The following is a 20889-nucleotide window of genomic DNA, read 5'->3' on the forward strand; positions in this document are numbered from 1 at the left end:
CCCCCCCCCCCCCCCCCCCGCAGTGAGCCTAGGGTGATAGACTGGAAAGGCAACACACACCCCAGGCATCTGCCACTTAACACTCCCCCTTCCCTCCTCCCTTGTGCCCTGGTGTTCTGTCACCAGGGGTATATTACAGTCCCAGCCCGTCTTGGCTCTCAGTCTGCACACCATCTGTGAGCTGGCTGAGTGCAACCCCTGCCCGGGGTGGCTTGTGCATCCTTCTCTGTCACTGTCAGGGGAGGAGCCTGTCCTGCGTGCTCAGTGGCTGTGGAGTCACCTTTCCCAGGCTGGGCTCACAGCCCAACCATTCCCAGAACTACACCTGGCTTTATTTCCAAGTAGTCTGCTCTGAGCTCCACGAACCAGGGCAGTCCAGAATCTTCCGGTCAGGCAAAATGGGCACAGTGGTGTCTGTCCTGCTATCCTTGCTACTCTTTCTGGGTCCTGCAGTCCCTCAGGAGACCCAAGCTGGTGAGTGCGGAAGCCAGGGTGGCTGTGGGGGACAGATGGGCTGGAGAAGGGCCTCTAATGCAGCTGGGATTCCCAGGTATACTCTGGGAGTGAGTGTCCAAGGCTGTCACCTAACTCAGCTCACAAACGTCAAGAAGCCTTGAGGGAGCCTCTGGACTCATGCTCAACGAGGGCCTTAACAATCAGAAGCTAAAACCCTTAGTTTACAAATGAGCAAAACTGAGACCAGAGAGGTGAAGTGACCTGGCAGGGGTCACACAGCCAGGACAAAGCAGGAGCCACACAGGTAGAACTTTCTGTCCCTTGCTTTCTTCCAGTGGCTGGGTGAATCTGTCTGGTTCTCGGAGAAAGAGGTAACAACCCTAAGGGGCCGATGTGAAGGTAGGTTAACTGGACGGTTGTAGAAGGAAAATGGTCCCCTCCCCCCACAGTCAGACCACAGTGCAACCATTAGCCCCGAGGGCAAGTTAGGGGGAAAGAAACCAGCTGGAATCTGGGAAGCACCAGAGTCCACACTAGGGCAGGAAAATGAGGCTGCTTCCTGGCCACCAGTTACAGGAAGAAATGTAAGCTAAACTGTGCATGTCTGAAATTCGTTGCATTTAAAAACTACGAGGATGCATGTTTTATTTTAAAATGTTAATCACATCCTACACCCAAATCTGTATTAGTCAGGGTTCTCCAGAGAAACAGAACAAACAGGATGTAAATACAGAAAAAGAGATTGAGGGCGCCTGGGTGGCTCAGTTGGTTAAGCAGCGACTGCCTTCGGCTCAGGTCATGATCCTGGAGTCCCGGGATCGAGTCCCACATCGGGCTTCCTGCTCAGCAGGGAGTCTGCTTCTCCCTCTGACCCTCTTCCCTCTCGTGCTTTCTATCTCTCGTTCTCTCTCTCTCTCAAATAAATAAATAAAATCTTTAAAAAAAAAAAAAAAGATTGATTTTAAGGAACTGGATGGCACAATTGGAATCTGCAGGCCAGAGACCCGGAGAAGAGTCAGTGTTGCCATCTTGAGTCCAAAGGCAGTGTGGAGGCAGAATTCCTTCTTCTTTGGGAGACTGGGCTTCTTTCTTGTGGCCTTCAACTGATTGGATGAGGCCCACCCACTGTGAAGGGTAATCTGCTTTACACGAGGTCTAAAGTTAATCACATTGAGAAACTAATTAGCAAGGATAATTTCAGTACTTGAACTAGGAATCATCCATAGGACCTCCAGTATTATTAACCCCGATGTGAGTCATATCATGAATTAATTACCGGAAATGTCCCTCCTCTCCAAGCCCCTGCCTTACCCCAAAATGCAAGGTGCAACCCTGGGAATTCTGAGATCCAGATCCTGGCCTTACCCTGTGCCAATTCATTCTAGGTCATCTCCTGAGTTTTCTGGTAAATTCTTCCTACACATTCAAATTCTATGTCTTAGATTAAGTTGTGCTCCAGTAACAAAGTTTTTAGTGGCTTAACCCAACAAGTGTTTATTTCTTGCTTGTGTAAAGTGAATACAGATAAGGCAACGTTCCTGTCTTCCCTGGGATGACTCAGGAATCTGGGCTATTTGCATCTTGGGACTCCTGGTTTCATCCTGAGGTCTCCACAGTCATCACATAAATAAAAGAAAGACAGAACAAACCAGTTCATAGGGCCTCAGACCAGAAGAAAGACATCACTCCCACTCACATCCCCAGAACTCAGCTGCATGATCCCAAAATACGTACAAGGAGGCTGAGAAATATTACCTTCTTATGTGTCAAGAAGAAACAATGAAGTGAAGACACAGAATGGTGTCTGAAGTACCATACGCAGGATAGAGGTAGGGCCCTTTGCACTTGAGTGAGCCTCCAGAGTGGTGAGGCTGAGGGCTGGGGAGGACAAGGCCCAGTGGCCACAGCCCCCTTCCTGGCCCTTTGCTGCCCCACGTTGGGCATCCCTTGCATGGACCCCACACCTCAAAGTCTTCTCTTTTTCAGGGCCTTACTCTCTGAGCTTCTTCTACACCGGGCTGTCCAAGCCCAGGGACGGCTTCCCCAGCTTCCAGGCCACAGCCTACCTCAATGACCAGGATTTCTTTCACTATGACAGTGAAGATAGGAAAGCCATACCCTGGTACCCCTGGAGCCAGATGGAAGGAATAGAGGATTGGGAGAACAAGAGTGAACTTCAAAAGGCCAGGGAGGACATCTTCATGGTGACCCTGAAGGACATCGTGGACTATTACAAGGGTACAGAAGGTCAGGGGACTGTGGGCTGCTGGAGTGGAGGGTCTTAGCTCAAGAGGCAGCCCTGCAGGGGTGAGTGGAAAGGGGTCAGCAGGATGGACGTAATCCCCGTCCCGAAGGAGGAACGGAGAGCAGGGTAGAAATACGCAGACACTCTGCACCCCCCACCCCCACCCCACAGCGCATCCGCTCTCCCCCTGCCCCATCCCGTCCCGTCCTCACTCCTAGGCCTCAGCTCTGACAGGAAGTGATGTCAGAGTCAGCTCTCATCCAGGCATGCGTCACCTCTCAGCTGCACAGCCCAACCTGTCTGAGGCTGATCCTACTTTAGAAGGCATCAGGCTCCCCTGCCCGGGGATGTTGGGAAGGGTGTGCTAACCCTGGGGTCCGTCAGACCTGGGTTCACATGGTGGCCCGGCCAGTCACTAGCTGTTGGACAATGAACACGTTCTTAATTGTCTGGTCTGAATCTGTGAAATTGGAACCTCCAAAAGATTCCACAAAACTTACCTGTGCAAATTCCATGAAAGCTAGAACATCGTCGGTCCCGATCATCCCATCACCTGGGACAGCCACTGATAACCTGCTCGAATGAAATATGTTGAATGATTGAGAGAAAATGCCTCACACAAACCATGGCCCATACTGGGAGCTCAGTAGGGACCGAATTCAAAGCCACACACTGTTAGAGTTACATGGAATCCTGAAGCCCCTCCTGTCCATGAGGAGCAGACTCGGGAGGGCTCATCTCGACTTGTGTTAGGAGGAAGATGAGGAGCCGGGACCCCCCCACACACCCCTCCACCCCCAACCCTGTCTCCCAAGTCAGCCAGTCACAGGCTGGTGAACTGTTGATGCTAAATCATCATAGGGTGAGTGTCGAAAGATGGGTTTCTGAGCACAAAAATGCCTAAGAAGCTACGTAGAATCTGGAAGCTTCCTATAGGAGGCCAGAGGTACACAGACATCTGCAGGATAAGGAACGGGAAGCCCTGGTAAGGAAAATGGCCCGCACTGTGCATCAGAAGTAGGAGAGGGTGCCCGGGAAGGACACCAGCAGACATGTGATTGGCTGTAATAAAAATGCTGAACCAAGTAATTATGAGTAAAGAGGGTAAAGAGAGGAATGGAGGGTGTGAGAATAACATTTCCTGAGCACCTACTATGTGCCAGGCACAGATATCAACACTGGTAACGCTCACAGCAACCCCCTAAAGCAGCACTGTGGCCGTTGCTGTTTCCAAGCTGAGAAGACCCAAGCACAGGGAGGGTAAACGCTCAAGTTGAAGCCAGGTCAGGGTGGAGAGAGATCTGCCGTTTGAGCCCAGGGGGGGTTGAGATCAGAGCCTGGGCCCACAGCACTAATCAGTATCGGGTCCACACCAGTTGTGTCCCCCTCCCAGAGGAGGCCAGTTTCCAAGACTTGTTGCTCACTGGGCTGAGAGGGGGCTTCAGAGATTCGTAATGAAGATCTTAGAGCCCAGAAAAGAGGGGAGCCGTGATCACATCATGTTTACTCAAGTGGTAACATCAGCTCCACTTAGAACAGCAAGAAAAAGGAGAGATTCGGTAATCTGTGTATAAAACTCCGAATAATTTCTATTTAACTTGGAGATGGCGCTTCAGTGTGGTTCTGTCAGGTTCCTAAGAACTCCCAGTGTATTCGAAGTTCACTAGATGAGATGATGCCGGAGGGTGGGGGGCAGGAAGCTGGGAGCACGGTGCATGGTCTGGACTCCCTGACCCTCCCCAGCTGGGAAGGATGCATCGCCGCTCAGACGGGCCTAAAACACCAAACCAAAGCACCTTTCCCTCTTCTGCTGTATGTGTGGCTCATAACCCATTTGCCAATATAAAGGGACCACATGCTTAGATTTCCAAAACCTCGCTTCCTGTTGTTTCTGCAAACTGTGTAGGAGTCAAAGTTATTAAAACAGAGTCGATGCCAGGCTGACTGACTTCCCCGGGGGCCCGGGGAGGGTGCAGGGGCTCACACCTTTCAGGGAGTGCTTGGCTGTGAGCTCTGGAATAACAAAAGCAGTGGAGCATTCTGGAGGTACGCCTACGATGGAAGGAACTTCATCGAGTTCAACAAAGAAATCCCAGCCTGGGTTCCCCAGGACCCAGCAGCTCTGAACACCAAGCAGAAGTGGGAGGCGGAAAAGGTCTACGTGCTGCGGGCCAAGGCCTATCTGGAGGAGGAGTGCCCGGCAATGCTGCGGAAGTACCTACAATACGGCAAGACCTACCTGGACCGACAAGGTACCCCCCGCTTCCTAGGTCCTGCTCCCCCCGCGCTGAGCTGAGAAAGACCAAGGTGATCTCAGGCTGGGAGCCCGGGGAGCATCTCAGGCCCAGGTGGTGTCTCTAGGATGACGCCTCCCACCTGGGCAGTGAATGAAGGGAGGTGTGGAAAATGCCTGCCTGTCAGAGCTTGGTTGTCACAAGCCGAGACTTTGGTTTGGGAAACAATGAGAACGAGGGTCCTGTGGGACAGAGCAGTCATGGGTCTGATGGATAGAGCCACGGCATAATTAAGGCACGGAGCTGAGACTGGGGGAGGAGGGAGCCCCAAAGCTCACTCAGAAGTTTGGGAAAAAACAGAAAAATGTATGGGGGGTAGTCACAATTTCTTGCCATCAGATGTCAATGCACGGTGGAGGGACGGGAGCCCGAGGGCTGTTGCGGTCATTCCACGATCCAACGGGGAGGCTCCTGGGAACCCTCAGCCTTGCCTGATCTTCGCAAAGTTTCCCTGGGGAGGCAGACACAGAGCTTGGAGTTCTGCTCATCACTGACACCCAGAGAGCGGGAGGGAAGGGACGTGAGCGGGAGCCATCGAGAGCAGACCCTCAATGTCCACCCTCTGTCCCTTCGCAGATCCCCCCTCCGTGTCCATCACCAGCCACCGGACCCCAGGAGAAACGCAGACACTCAAGTGCCGAGCCGATGGCTTCTACCCACGAGAAATTGAGCTGCACTGGATTCAGGGGGACGATACACAGGAGGCTGAGTCGGGGGGAGACGTTGTTCCCAGCGGAAACAGCACTTACCAGTCCTGGGTGGTGATGTCAGTTTCCCTGCAGGACAGAGCCTCCAGCTCCTACTCCTGCCGCGTGAAGCACAGCAGCCTGGCCCAGCCCCTCCCTGTGCTGTGGGCGGGAGCGAGGGCTGAAGGCTCGGAGGGCACCCGGGCGCAGTAGCCAACCCCGCTGCGGGACAGGAGAGAGGAGCTCTAGAGGCCAGGGGTCAGGTGGTGGATTCAGGGACACAGAAGCCTAGAATGCCGGCCACAGAGCTGACTCACGGCTCAATTGTCTTGCAAAACCCCATTAATCTAATCTGTGAATCAAATCAACAGTAATCACCTTGCCTAGCACACAATGTAGAAAAGCATTTTTTTAAACAGATATAAAAATGGGAGTAGATGTTACCCTTCATCCTGTGCTTCCAAGCCTTCGATTCATCTGAAATTCTTGGTACCGACTTAAAGCAACGTTTACGGGGCATCCTGCCCTGGGGGGTCCACTGTAGCGTGGCGTGGACCGTCTGGTCCCCTGCACCTTGTTCAGGAGCCCACTGTGGATGTCCCGTCTGTTGTGAGGTCATAGAACCTGTTTAATACAACCCACTCCTCTTCTGTGCCTCAGTTGCCCAGACCTGCCTCCTCCCAGTGAGCTGCCACCCTCCACCTTCTGGTCTTGGAGCCTCCACAGACCCTAGCTCATCTGAGAGGCTTCCTCCCTCCAGGACGCACTCCCAGGAAAACAGGAATCAGATGTTCTTGGACTCCCTCCAAATTCACCTGAGTTTGTTTGTTTTTTTTTAACCCAGTCACCCACCACCATCCACAGGTTTAAAAACCCCAAAAGACAGAACAGACCTCTTCACCCCTGACCTGTCTATGAAGCCCATCTGCGAGAAGCACACTTCCTTCCCTTCCCAGCCCCGGCCTCCAAGCTGGGCTCCTTAAGGAAATCATCCCCCGCATTCAGTATGCTGAGCTGACCCTTAGTCTTTCTTGAAAGCCTAAATTTGAAGGTTCTGCTTGTTATTTTTGATACTTTGACCCAGTTTGGAAATCAAAGCTGAGAAATAGCTTCCTCAGTCAATGTGAAATCCACATTCCTCTCCTCTAGAACCAAAAACAAAAACAAAAAAAAGTCCTGTTTGAACAGTAGAGGCTGCAGAGACAATCCAAATAGTCAAGATGGAAAAATATGGCCGTGAACAAATAAAGAAAACCACATGACAGGAGAAGGATTTCAGATCAATAAGGAAACCCAAAGTCCACAGGAACAGGCCAGGCTAAGGCAGACTGGAATGTGAGACCCCGCCCCACCACGGCAGGGGAGTTGGGTTGGGGGTGGGCAGGGGGAGGGAACCTCAGGAGACCCCAGTCCTGGCCAGCTGCGGGGGAAGGGGAGAGGGACACAGAGCCACTCAGACATCCAGAGAGACTTCCTGGAGAGATTCAGATTTCAGAGGAGGAAGTGAAGGCCAAAACAGCTGGCCAAGAAGAGATGAAAGATTGTTCCTGACCAGTTGGGCGTGAGATGGCTGAGGGGAGGGCCACAGGGGCCTGACAAGGGACATGACTGAGGGTGGGGCTGGGCTGTGGGCGTCACCGGGCGCACCAGGGACCCACACCGTGGGTCCTTCCACGAGCACCTCCTGCCCGCCCAACAGAGAACCAGCAGATTCCCCTTCAGGCAGGACCAAGTTCAAGTGCACTCTGAGAATGCCCCACCCCAGGAGGACCTCGTTGCCACAATCTGTCTCCTTGGCAATTCCTCGGTCACTTAGTACTATCTTGTCTCTCTCGAAGATTCCTCTGGGGATAGTTCACCAGCTAGACTGCAGGGATGGAGGGCTCGGATTTAGGCAGGATATGCCAACGGGTATGGGACTTAACGGTAGTTGCTGTTAAGGTCCTCTCCAGTTTGGTTGAATGCTGCTTTTCCAACCTGGCTTGTCACTAGAACTTGACAAACAGATTTAGAGTTTTCTATTTCCTCTGCTCGTCTATTGGTGTGTTCACTCAAGAGTTATATACTGAGTATTTTCTGCTTGGTACTCTAATAAACACTGAAGACCAAGCAGAACGAGTGGGTACTGCCCCCTCCTGCATGGAGTTTACCCCAGTTCTGCTTACTGAACCAATACCCTCTGTCAAGGTTCAGCCCACAACTTACCTCCTCCCGTGACCACTGCCATGATCAGTAATTCCAACTTATACTCGTCCATGCTGAGATGTCTCAGAAATATCAGGGAAGATTTCCAGAAAGACGTTGAGTGAAGCCAATGTCCACTCTATCTCAGCATCATCCCAGACCATTCTCCTTTTTGTTCCTTTCCAAGTGAAAGGAAAGGAATCAACGATGGGAATATCCGGGGGAAGAGCATTTGGGGCAGAGGGGATAGCAAATGCCAAGTCCCCAGGGCAGGAACAATTGTGGTATTTGAAAGGCAGAATAATGACCAGTGGGCTGGAGTGTCATGAACACGAGGAGGGTCATAAGAGAGGATGTTGAAAAGGCAGGTAGCAGTCAGATTGTGCAAGGCATCGTTTGCCTTGGGAAGGAATTTCTACTGCAAACGGCAACACCTGGTAGGTTCTAACCAAGATGGCAGTAGGATTTGCTTTAGGTTTTATTTTTTTTTTTAAGATCTTATTTATTTATTTGAGAGAGAGCGAGAGCAGGGGCAGAGGGAGGGGGAGAAGCAGGCTCCCCTCTGAGCAGGGAGCCCAGTGCTGCGGGGCTCAATCCCAGGACCCCGAGATCATGACCTGAGCTGAGGTCAGAGACTTAACTGACTGAGCCACCCAGGCGCCCCTGCTTTAGGTTTTTAAAACATCCCTTTGGAAAAAATAAATAAAAAATAAAACATCCCTTTGGCTGCTGTGTGAGGAAGGGACAATGGTGACACAAGGGTGGAAACAGGGAGACCAGAAACAAGTCCCTGGGAAGGACTCTGGACTGGAATCCTAGCAGCTGTGAAGGGAGCAAGCAGCCGGAGTTCAGGATATATTCTGGACATCAAGCCTACAGGACTTGCGGATGGACCGATGAGCCTTGAATTTGCTGATGGGTTAGATATGAACTGTGGGGGAGAGTGGTGACTCAAATTCGGATCCCAAGCCTTGGATCTGAGTCACTTCTGACAGCACCCTCCTCCACAGGCTATGTCACACATAGCCTCCAGCCTCAGCCCCTTTGATGGCTGTCACCCACCTAATCCCTACTGCTGGAGCACCTGCAAGCTTCTTGCTTCTTATCGGAGGAAACATTTTCAAGATGACCCACCTGGAATAGTAGAATAGTATTTCCAGTACTCCCAGTCCCTGCTCTGGTTCCCAATGTAGCTCCCCGTGACGCCCCAGAACCAGCCTCCAAAGCAATACGTGCTATTCCTTTCTGCGTCCTTCCTCGCTCTTACCGCTCAGACCTCTGTCTTCTCCCCCACTGGCCCGAGCTGCAAGCTAAGGTCCCAACTACGCCCCACGCTCGCATCCTCCCCCTTACCTGGCCTGCCTGCACACCCTCGGATGAGCTTGTCCCTCCAGACCACCCCTCCCTCCAGACGCAGCTTCAGCGTGGCCCACGCGCCCCCTCGTGGTCGGAAGGCAAGGGTGCAGGCTGGTCGTGCTCACCTGGGCGGGGTCTCCTCCCGCCAGAGTGCCAGGAAATGCACACGCACCCCTGGAACCCAGGAAGCCAAGGTGGCTGGATTTATGTCCCCGACCACAGCAGAGCTCCGGGAAGCAGAAATGCTTTCTACCTGGGAGGTGAAAAACTGTTATCGATCATTCTAAACTAAAAGCTGGCAGAGAGAGGAAAAGATCCAACTGAAACGCTTCCGTGAAGCCCCCTTGGACCGGCTCCTCCGGCCCGTGGCTGCCCCAGAATTTATTTGCTCCCTTCTCAGTCCTAAGCCGATACTCCTCGCTCTCTCCTGCTATGGTTCAAGGGCTTGCGTTCGGCTTTGAACTTCAAATCCCAGCGCCTACTTCAGGCAAAACAGTAAACTAGTGACAGAAGGAGACTTCCTTAACCAATGTGGCATTTAGGAATGCCCCTCAGCTGCAAGGAATAGCATACTTGACTGCCGATGGTTCATTACAACAAATGAGGGATTTTTCTCAGCTCCGGGCCAGCGTCTCTATGGGTGTTTTGTCTCCCCCTACTGGTCACAAAAATAATTGCAGCAGGTGTCAGGAAGGCGTCCTCAACAATTTCAGCAAAGCCCGGAAGCATGGCCCTGAGATAATGACCAAAACGTCTCCCCACCCACCCCCACCCCACCCCCGCTACTCACCCCACCACAGTTCCTGCCTTTGTTCATGGAGGGAAACCTTCCTAGGAAGACACACCCACCCACCCCTTCCGACTTCCCTTTACATCTCACTGCCCAAAGCCAGTTTCCGAGTACATGCCACAGGCTGGGTCCCTTTCGTGAGAAGAGTTTTCTGTCAATTCTTGTCAAAATCAGAGCGCATTTTTTAGCACACATATTTTTTGGAGGGGGTTTAGTATTATATTATAATCTCCCTCCTTCGGGGGTAAGCAGCCAACAGTTTCTGTTACACTTGAAAAGAATATGATATAATGTTAAAAAAAAAACAGTTACCTCACTTTAATGAAACATTAGCACATTCCCATTAAGGTCAGGAATAAAACCAGAATCTCTATTTCCACAGTTATTCAATATTTTTCTGGCACTTCTAAGTTAATTCCTTAAGACAAGAGGAAATGAGAAGTTCAAATACTAACAATCATGAATTGAATTGACACTTATTAGCAGATGCTCTGCCTTCCTACCTAGAAAACTCAAGAAAATCAATGGCCAATTCCCTGAAATAAGTCAGAATTCAGAAATGTGGGTGACAAGCAAATATACAAGATCAGTAGATTGCCTATATACCAACAACAAGTAGTTCGGAAATATTAAAGAAAAAAGGAAACCCAATCACAATCGCTTTAAAAGGAATAAAAATAGAATACCCAGGAATGACTGGATGTTTTCCTCAGGGTTGAACAGGGCGCCCTGATTTATACAGGTTATTGTTTGCAATGGAGTTCCGCACCTTTGGCCTTGAATCTGGTATTTGTCCCTTCTCTTTAGGAACCCAATGAAGGGCTCTCCCAGGCCTCCTGGCTCAAGCCGTCAGGCGTATCCTATCTCCTACTCAGACTTCCTCTCTACCCAAGCTATGTAAGGGGTCTAGAGAACCAAACACAGGCCAGGTTGCAGTGGCCTGAGAACAATTTGTCTTCGATATGGGAATAAATTCTTAATATAATACTAAACCCCCCTCCAAAAATATATATATATATATACAAAACAGTGCACATGGGAGTTAGTATGGGTTACTGGCTAAGTAAGCAGTCTCTGGAATAAGATTGAATGGTTTTGACTGGAAGCTCTGCGGTTTATAACTGTGATCTCTCTACCTCAGTTTTCTTGTCTGTAAAATAATAGTAGTGCATACCCCAGAATGTGATGAGGGTTAAGTGAGCCAACACAGGTAACACTCTTTAGTGGTAGGTACATAATAAACATTCAAAAATTATTAGCCACCCAGGCGCCCCAAGCATCTAGCTCTTGATTTCAGCTCAGGTCATGATCTCAGGGTCATGAGATCAAGCCCTACTTTGGGCTCGAGGTGGAGCCTGCTTGGGATTCTCTTTCTCCCTCTCCTTCTGCCTACCCCCCACTCACTCGCACGCTCTCTCTCAAATAAATAAATTTTTTAAAAAAAATAATTAGCTATATTAAGTATTCTATCATGGTTATCGTTACTGAGAGAAAGGTCTTCTTAAGCCAGGTACTGTTCAAAACTCATTAATTCATTTGTTCCTCAAGACAACAGAAATGTTTTCTGTGCAACTCCCAGCTGAGGCCCTTACAGGGAAGGGCTGAGCCCTCCTTCCCCCTTGGTCTTCCTCATCCTGCTCCTTGGGATTGGGTGTGGTGCCCTGGAGCTCCATCTTGGACTGCGACATTGAGAACCACACCCTGGGGACAGCGGAGCAGAAAGCTGGAAGCAACCAGAGTACCAGGTCCCTGCCGGTGGAGCCCCCAGCCTAGCCCTGAACCGCCTAAATCCAGACTTTACAAATGTGAGAACAACAATCCTCTGTCTTGTTTCAGCCACTCACATTTGGAGTCTCATTCACAACCATCAAACCTGTGTCCTAACTGATAACAGCCTGCCACCAGGCAGGTTCTGCCATTTGAGACATTCCTGGGTGTAGTAGTGAAAAAAACCTCGGCCTTCTGAAATGCCCTTTCCTTAAACTGAGACAGGGCCAATTAGAAGGAGATAAGAAGCCCAAAGCAAGGGGCACCTGGCTGGCTCAGCCGGTGGAGCCTGCAGCTCTTGATCTCAGGGTTGTGAGTTCGAGCCCCATGCTGGGTGTGGAGCCTACTTTAAATAAATAAGTTTTTTAAAAAGAAGAAGAAAGAAGCTCAAAGCAAAAGCAAAATGTTTCCCAGGTAGTAATGTTGCTTAGGGACCACCCAGGCAGACAATTTCGTTAAACTAAAGCTGCCTGGCTGAGAGTGCCAAATCCTAACCACTAGACCACCAGGGAGCTAAAGCTGCCTGGCTTGAAAATTAAATATTAATAGCTGTACGTTAATAGTTAAAAGGAAATGTGGGAGCATGAGGGTGACCCCAAACTAATTTCAATATACACACTGTTCTCTCTTCACTATGCCCCATTAACTTTGCCTTGCTTTCTCTCAGCCATCCGGTCCCACAGGTGCTTCCTAGGCTCACAACACCTGCTGAGGCAGCAGTCGGGTTCCCTGGACCTTTGAGCACCCAATCCTCACATGAGGATCTTAAAACACATTGGGCGAGTCAGTGTCAGATTTCCTTCTCAGGCTAAAGGGGCCCCTTTCAGGATTCCGTAAGACATTTCCTCGCTAGGTGGTAGGCTCAACTGCAGTTGCACCATACTGCCACGAGAGGGCACTATGTATCCATGCTAACGGATTGGGAGAGGTTCCCTCAGCCGCTTTAAGAACGTGTATGTAGGGCTGGCGGGAACCCTGGTTTTGCTGATCCCTTTTATCAGGTCATCTCATTTCGTTTTCACACCTGTCCCCCAGCATTTCCACCGGAATGTCCTGAAGACCCCTCAGAATCCCGAGTTCAAATACCAGCACGATCTTCCCCCTCCACCCCATCCCCAGAGGAAACCAGAACCAGAATTTCCCTCCTCCCCCTCCTCTCTCCCCCTCCCTCCTCCTCGATTCCTCCATCTCAGTTAAGGGCCTCTTTACCCTCCTAACCACCCAAACTCAAGACCTTTGGTTCCTGTCCCTTCCCTTTCACCCCAGACAGCCTAGACGTCACTAAAACCAAAACATGCTCTCACTCAGTTCCTTCTGTCCACCCAGATTGCTCCTGTCTGACTGTGCCTCCCTCGGGCAGTGCGCAGTCCTCCCCAGTCGCTGGCCTTTCCCATCATCCTTGATGCTCTGACGACACAGGTGAGATCATGTCATTTCCTTCTTTAAAGGTCAACAAAGGTGCAAACGACCCGAGTGTCCATCGAAGAGTGAATATGGTGTAGCCATTCAATGGAATATTATTCAACCTTAAAAAGTAGGAAATTTCAGGGGCGCCTGGGTGCCTCAGTCAGTTAAGCATCTGCCATCAGCTCAAGTCATGATCTCGGTCCTGGGATCGAGCCCCAGGACAGACTCCCTGCTCGGCAGGGAGCCTGCTTCTCCCTCTCTGTCTGCTGCTCCCACTGCTCGTGTTCTCTCACACTCTCTCTCTCTCTCAAATAAATAAATAAAATCTTAAAAAAAAAAAAGGAAATTCTGACACATGCTCGAACACGGATGAACCTTGAGGACATCATGCTAAGAGACAGCAGGGCTTGGATTCATCCAGAACTGACTGTTGGACCCAGATAGTTTTATCAATAGGCCGGGCTTTTGAGACAACAGTCCCAACACATGGCAAAGGATGTGACAGAGGGATCTACTTTAACATACATACGAACATACGCCGATTTGAAGAAAACCTTTAAATCAGCTACTTCCTTGGTCCCTAATGTCCATTTTTAACTAAGGGAAATTTCTGGGTTGAATTTACTTTTCTGAGTAGATCTTCCTACTGAAAGAAAGGGAAGTTCTCAATCTTCATTCTCTACCTGGGAATAGCTTTGCCTAAAAAGTAATAAAGCTGGCATTCAGCTTTCCAAACAAGGCTTTTTGGCTTTGGTTACTGCAAATCTGTCTGAAGTCGCTTCGTGCAGCTAAGAGGACACACCAGCCGAGAGTTAGTCGGCTCCAGAGCCACTCCTGGATCTTCCGGTTCCTATGTGAGCACTCTAGGCAACTTATTTATGCTCTTGGGTTTTGTTGTTGTTTAAAGATTTTATTTGTTTATTTGGGAGAGAGCACGCGCCGGGTCATGATCGGCTCAAGTCATGATCGGCTCAAGTCATGATCTCGGGGTCCTGGAATCAAGCCCAGCATCAGGCTCTGCACTCAGCAGGGAGTTTGCTTGGGATTCTCTCCCCTTTTCTCTCTCTGCCCCTCCCCACCGCTTGCATGTGCTTGAGCGTGCTCTCTCTCTCAAATAAATATATAACTCTTTAAAATAAAATAAACATTGGCCATCAACAAGCTTGCAGTTTTGCTGTTGTTGTTGTCATCAGTCCGATTAGCCCATCAGGACCAAAAGAATTAAAATAGTGCTTTCTGATGTAAATATAATGCAAGCACATACGAAATGTTAAATTTTCTAGTGGCCACATTTTGACAAACAGAAAGAAGCAGGTGGAATTAACTTTAACACTATTTTTAATTTAACCTGATATGTCCAAAATATCACTTCCACATATACATTTAAAATTATTTTTAAGCTATTAAATGATATACTTTACACTTTATAAAATTGTTATTGAAGTAATTAATGTTAAATGTTATTGCTATATCTTACATTTCCATTCCTTTTTTTCATATGAAGTCTTTGAAATCCAATATGTATTTTACATCAAAGGACATCTCAGTTGGGATTAGACACATGTCAAGTGTTCAGTAGCACCTGTGGCTAATGCCTACCCTACTGGAAAAAGCAGCACTAGAATCTTAAGCCAAAGAAGATACTTAAGGCAGAACATTGGCAAATCCACACTCCTGCTGATCGAACAGAATGCAATGATTTTTCACAAAGCTGCATTTCTAGTTCTACTGTGGTAAGAGCTGAGGTAGGAGGGAAGATTTTCTCACATATTTGGGTGATCATTTTCCTCCACTGAAAATTGTTTAAAGCCACATGAAGCCCTTTCTTTTAAAAGGTTTATTTATTTCTTTGAGAGAGAGAGAGCATGAGTGGGAGGGGCAGACAGAGAGGGAGAGAGAATCCCAAGCCGACTCCACACTGAGTGTGGAGCCCAACAGGGGGCTCCATCCCAGGACCCCGAGATCGTGACCTGAGCTGAAGCCAAGAGCCCAACACTTAGCCAACTGAGCCACCCAGGTGCCCATCCCCCAAAGAAGTATTGAACCTTCTTTAAAGGTATTTTTCTCCAGGGTAGATTTTCTAATGTTTCTTTAGGCTTGAGTTACAACTGGAAGCATCACCCCATATGCTAGAATTTCTGACCAATGTAAAATTTCTCAGATGTGTAAGAAGTCCTGATAAATGCCTGGGACTTTGGCCACATTTATTATTTTCAGGAGGGTCCTGACTTGAATGGCTCATTGGGTTTTCCTCTAATGTGATTTTTTTTTTTTTAAGTAGGCTTTACACCCAACATGGGGCTTGAACTCAGAACCCTGAAATCAAGAGTCGCGTGCTCTACCGACTGAGCCAGTCAGGCGCTCCATTTGTTAGATTTTTTTTAAAGAGAATAGATAGATCCCCCCACCTCTGTTGAGGTATGATTGACATATAATATAGTGTAAGTTGAAGGTGTAAAATGTGATGATTTGATACCATTATATATTGCAAAATGATTACCACATTAGGATCAGTGTCAGAATTTCCTTTTTTTTTTTTTAAGATTCTATTTATTTATTTGACAGAGAGAGACAGTGAGAGCAGGAACACAAGCAGGGGGAGTGGGAGAGGGAGAAGCAGGCTTCCCGCTGAGCGGGGAGCCCGATGCGGGACTCGATCCCAGGACCCTGGGATCATGACCTGAGCCGAAGGCAGACGCTTAACCATCTGAGCCACCCAGGCGCCCAGAATTTCCTTCCTTTTTAAGGCTGAATAATATTCTCTTGTATGTATAGATCACATTTTGTTTATCCATTCGTCAACAGACACTGGTTTCCTTCTACTTTGGGACTACTGTAAATCATGTTGCTATGAACATGGGTGTACAATATCTCTTCACGCCCTTGGTTTAAATTCTCTGGGGCATACACCCAGCAGTGGAATTGCTGGATCACGTGGTAATTTTGTTTTGGCTGCTTTGAGGAGCTGCCATACTTGTTTTCCACAGTGGCTGGACAGCTTCTACATCCCCATCGGCGACGCACAAAGGTTCCAATTTCTCCACTTGCTATTTCCAACACTTGCTATTTGGTGTTTTCACTAGTAGCCAACCCTAATAGGTATGAGATGGTCTTTTCTGCATTCTTGCACACTCCATTTGGTCGATTTTGGTGTTTTGTTCTTAGTTTTTTTAATTTTTGTAGGGTTCCCCCCCATTTGGTCAATTGTGAAACTGTTAAATGTTTCCTGCCGTTTGAACAGTTAGGTTTTAATTTTCATGGTGTTCATTTCAGATGAGAGGCAGCCCCAGGCAGTGGCAAGTGCACAGGCCGCGGTGGCACAAGTCCTGGGTTCTGATTCAAGTCTGTCCCTGGGAGACCCTGGGCAGGAGAGAAGTTTCTCCAGGCCTCGTTTGCTCCTCCTCCGGGGGAAGCGAGCATGATAAATAATACACCGTGCTCCAACTCCTCAGCTGAAACTTAGGCCTGGATACGTTTGAAGTGGACATTCTCTCTCACAAGTGAGTTGCCGGATTCGATTTCCATTTTTTTTTGTTTTCCTTTTGACTCATTTCGTTGCTCCTAGAGTGGGGCACACGCCGCCCTGGGAGTACCGTCTGGGGATCTGGCGCGGTCGGGTCCCTGGCGGCCGGCGAGCCTGGGGAACCACCGAGAGGCGAGGCCTCCCGCGTCCTAGAGAGGGCGCCTCGACAGACCGACGCGGGCGCACTTCCGGCCTTTGTGTGTCTGCGGGTGATGGCGGCCCGGGGGCTCGGGGCGCTGCGCTTCGGCCCCCGGGGTCCGTGCTGAAGCGTGCCTCGGCGTTCCCCACTCCCTGGGCCGAGGCGGGCGTCCCCCGGACGCGCAGCGCCGGGCTCGGCCTCCCCTGGGGGACCCCCGAAGAGGCCCGGCTGCGCACCGCGGGGGCCGCGACTCCACCTGGCCCCGCATTCTGGTCTCGCCTTCCCTTTGTGCCCCCGGCCGGCGAGGAACCGTAAAAGACCAGGGGTGCGGTGAGGGCGGGGTCCACGGTTTGACCCCTCGTTCTGCCCGGCTGCAGAATTCAGGCCCAACCCGCTCCCTCCGTAATCCGTGTTGCTGGCCATGGCGGGTCCTTTGGAAAAATGAAGTGGTGGTTGAACTGCGAAACGGGCTCTGGATCCCTGGGCTTTCCGTTTTCGTTGTTCAGTGCACACTTAGCACCCCGAGCGCCGGGCTAGGAGGGGGGGAAGTGAGGATTCACTAGGTTCTTGTCTGTCCCAGCCTGGGGACACTAACAAGGGAACGGACGGGTGTGTTCCTGACGCGGTGTGAGATGCACACGCGAGCTGGTGTGGACGTGCGGGTAGAGCCACGGCGGACGAGGATCCGGACGGGGAAACTTCGAGGTGGCTGCTAGTGCAGGGAGGGGTGAGAGTTGGGGCTGTGGAAATGCCAACCGGCCTGGAACGTTCCTGTTAGAGCTGGAGCAAAAGCACAACCGTGAAAAGGGGAGCGCGGGGGCACTGCCAGGGGAGGGGTAACTATTTCAACACCATCCTGATAAATGTTTATTGTGTGCTGGGTTGTGGAGATTAAAGAATGTGTGTGACCACAAGGCCCCGCTCTAGAGATTGTTGAATCACTTCTGCTGGAAATAGCCAAGACTCTTAAAAAACATAAAAAGATAAGTAAATAAATAAAACACCTGGCTTTGTTATCTAGAGATAGTATGGCAAAATGGTACCTGAACGCCGCTTACTGGCTGTGTGACCTTGGGCAATTTTCTTAAATCTTTCTGACCCTCGGATTCTTTGTTTCTTTTTTTTTTTTTTAAGATTTTTTTTTATAGATTTTATTTATTTATTCATGAGAGACAGAGAGAGAGAGAGAGAGAGGCAGAGGGAGAAGCAGGCTCCCAAGGAGCAGGGAGCCCGATGTGGGACTCGATCCCAGGACTCTGGGATCATGACCTGAGCCAAAGGCAGATGCTTAACCATCTGAGCCACCCAGGTGCCCTTTTTTTAAGATTCTTATTTATTTGAGAGAGGATGAGAGAGAGAGAGAGAGCACGTGAGAGGGGAGAGGGTAAGAGGGAGAAGCAGACCTGCTGAGCAGGGGAGCTCCACTCGGGGACTTGACCCCAGGACTCCAGACGTGAGCTGAAGGCAGACACTTAACTGGCTGAGCCACCCAGGTGCCCAAGATTTTTGTTTCTTTGAGTCTACTTTTTCCTTTCATTTATTTTTCAGGCTTGAAATCAAGTGTGTTCTTTTTCTTCTTCGGGCTTATATACAGACCTTTTTGCTGAATTGTGATCTATTCCTGAGAACTTGATATTCTGCAAATCTTCATGTCCCCCCAAAATCACTCAAAATAAGACCAAGGCTAGTAGAGTAGGGGACACATACACAGAAAGATATTTATGATCTTCTTTATATGTAAAATCTAAAAAAAGAACTAGAAACAGAACAGATTGGTGATCGCCAGAGGCGCGGGAGTTGAAAATGGGTAAAGGTGGTCAAAAGGCACGAACTTCCAGTTATAAGGTAATTTCTGGGAGTGTAATATTCAGTATGGTGCCTATAATTAGCAATACTGTATTGTATATTTGTTGCCGAGAGAGTCAATCTTAAAAGTTCTCATCACGAGAAAAAAAATTCTGTAACTATGTATGGTAGTGAATGTTAACTTATTGTGGTGACTATTTTGCACTATGTACATATATCAAATCATTATGTTGTATACCTTAAAGTGATGCAATATGTCAATTATATCCCAGTAGAACTGGGAAGATCATTTAAAGTAAAAGGAGCTGGGGGTTCTGGGGGGCTCAGTCGGTTAAGCATCCAACTCTTGATTTCGGCTCAGGTCATGATCTCAGTCGTGGGATCGAGCCCCAAGTTGGGCTCCTTGTGCTTAATGAGGAGTTGGCTTGGGATTCTCTCTCTCTCTCTCTCTCTCCCTCTGCCCCTCCCCCCTCTAAAATAAATCAATTTTTTATGAAAGGAGCGAGTAGGGGTGCCTGCCTGGCTTAGTCAGTAGAGCGTGCAACTCAGATTTGGGGGTGATGAGTTCAAGCCCCATGTTGGGCACGGAACCTACTTAAAAAGAAAAAAGTTGTGTAATATAAAAGGAGCAGGTAACCTGATGAAGAGGCTGAGAGGAGAGGTTGAGGCCTTTGAGTTAGGGAGACACGGCACATACACAGAGATTGGGCCAACTGTGCAATAAGCCTTTGCAAAATAAAGCTTGTAGCTACCTGAGCTAGCAGGAGGAAAGAAGGGTGTGTACTGAACTCAAGTTCCCCACAGCTTGCTGAATTCAGCTTTCCTGCTCTGCTTTGCTTTCGGGTGCTGTTGCTTAGCAGCACAAGACGTTAACATGCTGAGAAAACTTGCATACAAAACAACAGGACTTCACATTTTACTAATACCGCTCTCCCCATTTACCACGCGTCTCTGTGCTAATCACATCCCCAGGAACATATTCTAGCTAAGCAAACTATCTGGTCATCGCTTTCTTCTGGTCCTTTCATAACCTCTCAAGCTACTTCTTTGTTTCCTAAATTTCTCAGGAGAGGGTATGATGGATAATAATGTTTGCTTCTAAGAGCAGGGATGTGCAGTGATCAGAAACTGGGAAAATGTGTGGGGAGAAGTGGTGTGGGTGGATGAGATTGAAGTATACACCGGGGAGTCTGCAAGTTACAAGCGCCTAACTGACAAACGTTGTGATGCACCTGCCTCCTCCTTGCCCACCCTCCCCACCACCCAGCCCCAGCCCCGCCTCCCCATCCACTACGCCTGAAGGCTCTGACCAGGAAGCAGGAGCTAAGCAAGACACATCTAATCTGGCACCTCTTCCTCACTGCCTCAGGGAAACCGTGTCCTCAGCGCCACCCTTTCCTGCCTGCCACTGCTCACTATTCCATTATGCCACGTCAGGCAGCCTTGCACCCAGGCACACAAGCTCCCTCTTTGTGTCCCTGCAGTAGGGACATTTTCCATCACCTGCCTTTACCTTAGAAAATGTACTGCCCTTTTCCATCTCACGCTCTTTACCCCCCTTGTGGATTTCAGTACAACACTAATCATGGCTGATTTGACCAACAATTATCCAGAGATACAAGCGTATTAAGAAGAGAGAAGACCACAAATACCCACGTGAAATGACATGGGAGCTACGAGCACCTCAATCGTTTAAAAGCCCAAGTATCTCACTCAGAACCTCCGCAAAAGTAATCTCTTGCTGGAATCCTCCACTACTAGCCCCCCAGAGGAATAGTGTGTCTAACCCAGCTGCATTGTTTTCCTTTTGTGTTTAGATGCTAGAACTGCAGTAATGTTTCCTGCTATTTTTCACTGCAGATCTATAGCATTTGGGCCACATTATGTTTAGCTGAGTTCTTGTGAGGGCATAAGTAATGTCTATAGCACTGTTTAGTTGGGAAAATTAGCTCCAAACTCCCAAGAGCCAATCTATAAATGTGCTATTGGAATATATTTCTGTTTATTAGAAATAACCATTTATATGTTAGTATTTTACTCTTGTAATACTTTACTGTTGTACATAATTTTTTTCTGCACCCAACCCATATTTATTGGCTTCTTGCTAATGTTTTGAGAAATAACACTTTTAATCACTCTGCATGGAAATCTTGCTAAAATTTATGATGCTTTCCTGTGGGGACATGATTTAACTCATTTTTCTTGCCTCAGTCAACATTACACACATCTTTTACAC

The 20889-nt window shown here is 49.0% G+C and overlaps 2 protein-coding genes and 1 long non-coding RNA gene across 7 annotated transcripts in view; 2 read left to right on the forward strand and 1 right to left on the reverse strand.

The window, feature by feature from the left end:
* The first annotated feature begins 330 nt into the window (after window positions 1-330).
* AZGP1 (alpha-2-glycoprotein 1, zinc-binding) lies at window positions 331-9128 on the forward strand. Its single transcript, XM_025864511.2, has 4 exons — window positions 331-474; window positions 2443-2703; window positions 4678-4953; window positions 5572-9128. Exons 1-4 carry the CDS (start codon window positions 399-401, stop codon window positions 5892-5894), a joined length of 936 nt encoding a protein of 311 aa, XP_025720296.1. The 5' UTR covers window positions 331-398; the 3' UTR covers window positions 5895-9128.
* Window positions 1120-5872, reverse strand: LOC141371088 (uncharacterized). 2 transcript variants are annotated; one of them, XR_012375724.1, is made up of 5 exons: window positions 5745-5872; window positions 5319-5446; window positions 3202-3274; window positions 1822-2064; window positions 1120-1611 (listed from the first exon to the last, which is right to left on the reverse strand). It is a non-coding gene; the product is annotated as an uncharacterized lncRNA (long non-coding RNA). The 2 variants fall into 2 exon arrangements; XR_012375723.1 differs by having other exon boundaries at window positions 1120-2064.
* LOC112817455 (zinc finger protein with KRAB and SCAN domains 1) overlaps window positions 2564-20889 on the forward strand; it is a 100838-nt gene continuing 82512 nt past the window's right edge. For all 4 annotated transcript variants that reach the window (XM_073884293.1, XM_073884296.1, XM_073884295.1 and 1 more), the window contains exons 1-3: window positions 2564-2703; window positions 13105-13197; window positions 16459-16685. The gene's annotated coding sequence lies outside the window, so the exon portion shown is untranslated. The remainder of the gene's footprint in view (window positions 2704-13104; window positions 13198-16458; window positions 16686-20889) is intronic.

The sequence above is a fragment of the Callorhinus ursinus genome, unplaced genomic scaffold (genome assembly GCF_003265705.2).
Source record: "Callorhinus ursinus isolate GAN/ISIS: 27379988/994484 unplaced genomic scaffold, GSC_fseal_2.0 scaffold55, whole genome shotgun sequence".
NCBI lineage: Eukaryota > Metazoa > Chordata > Mammalia > Carnivora > Otariidae > Callorhinus > Callorhinus ursinus.

Bases quoted from the DNA above. Each gene is read 5' to 3' on its own strand.
- AZGP1 (XM_025864511.2), top strand. From the start codon at position 399: ATGGGCACAGTGGTGTCTGTCCTGCTATCCTTGCTACTCTTTCTGGGT. The intron at 475-2,442 runs GTGAGTGCGGAA...TCTCTTTTTCAG, and splicing joins CCCTCAGGAGACCCAAGCTG to GGCCTTACTCTCTGAGCTTC. The intron at 2,704-4,677 runs GTCAGGGGACTG...GGGAGGGTGCAG, and splicing joins CTATTACAAGGGTACAGAAG to GGGCTCACACCTTTCAGGGA.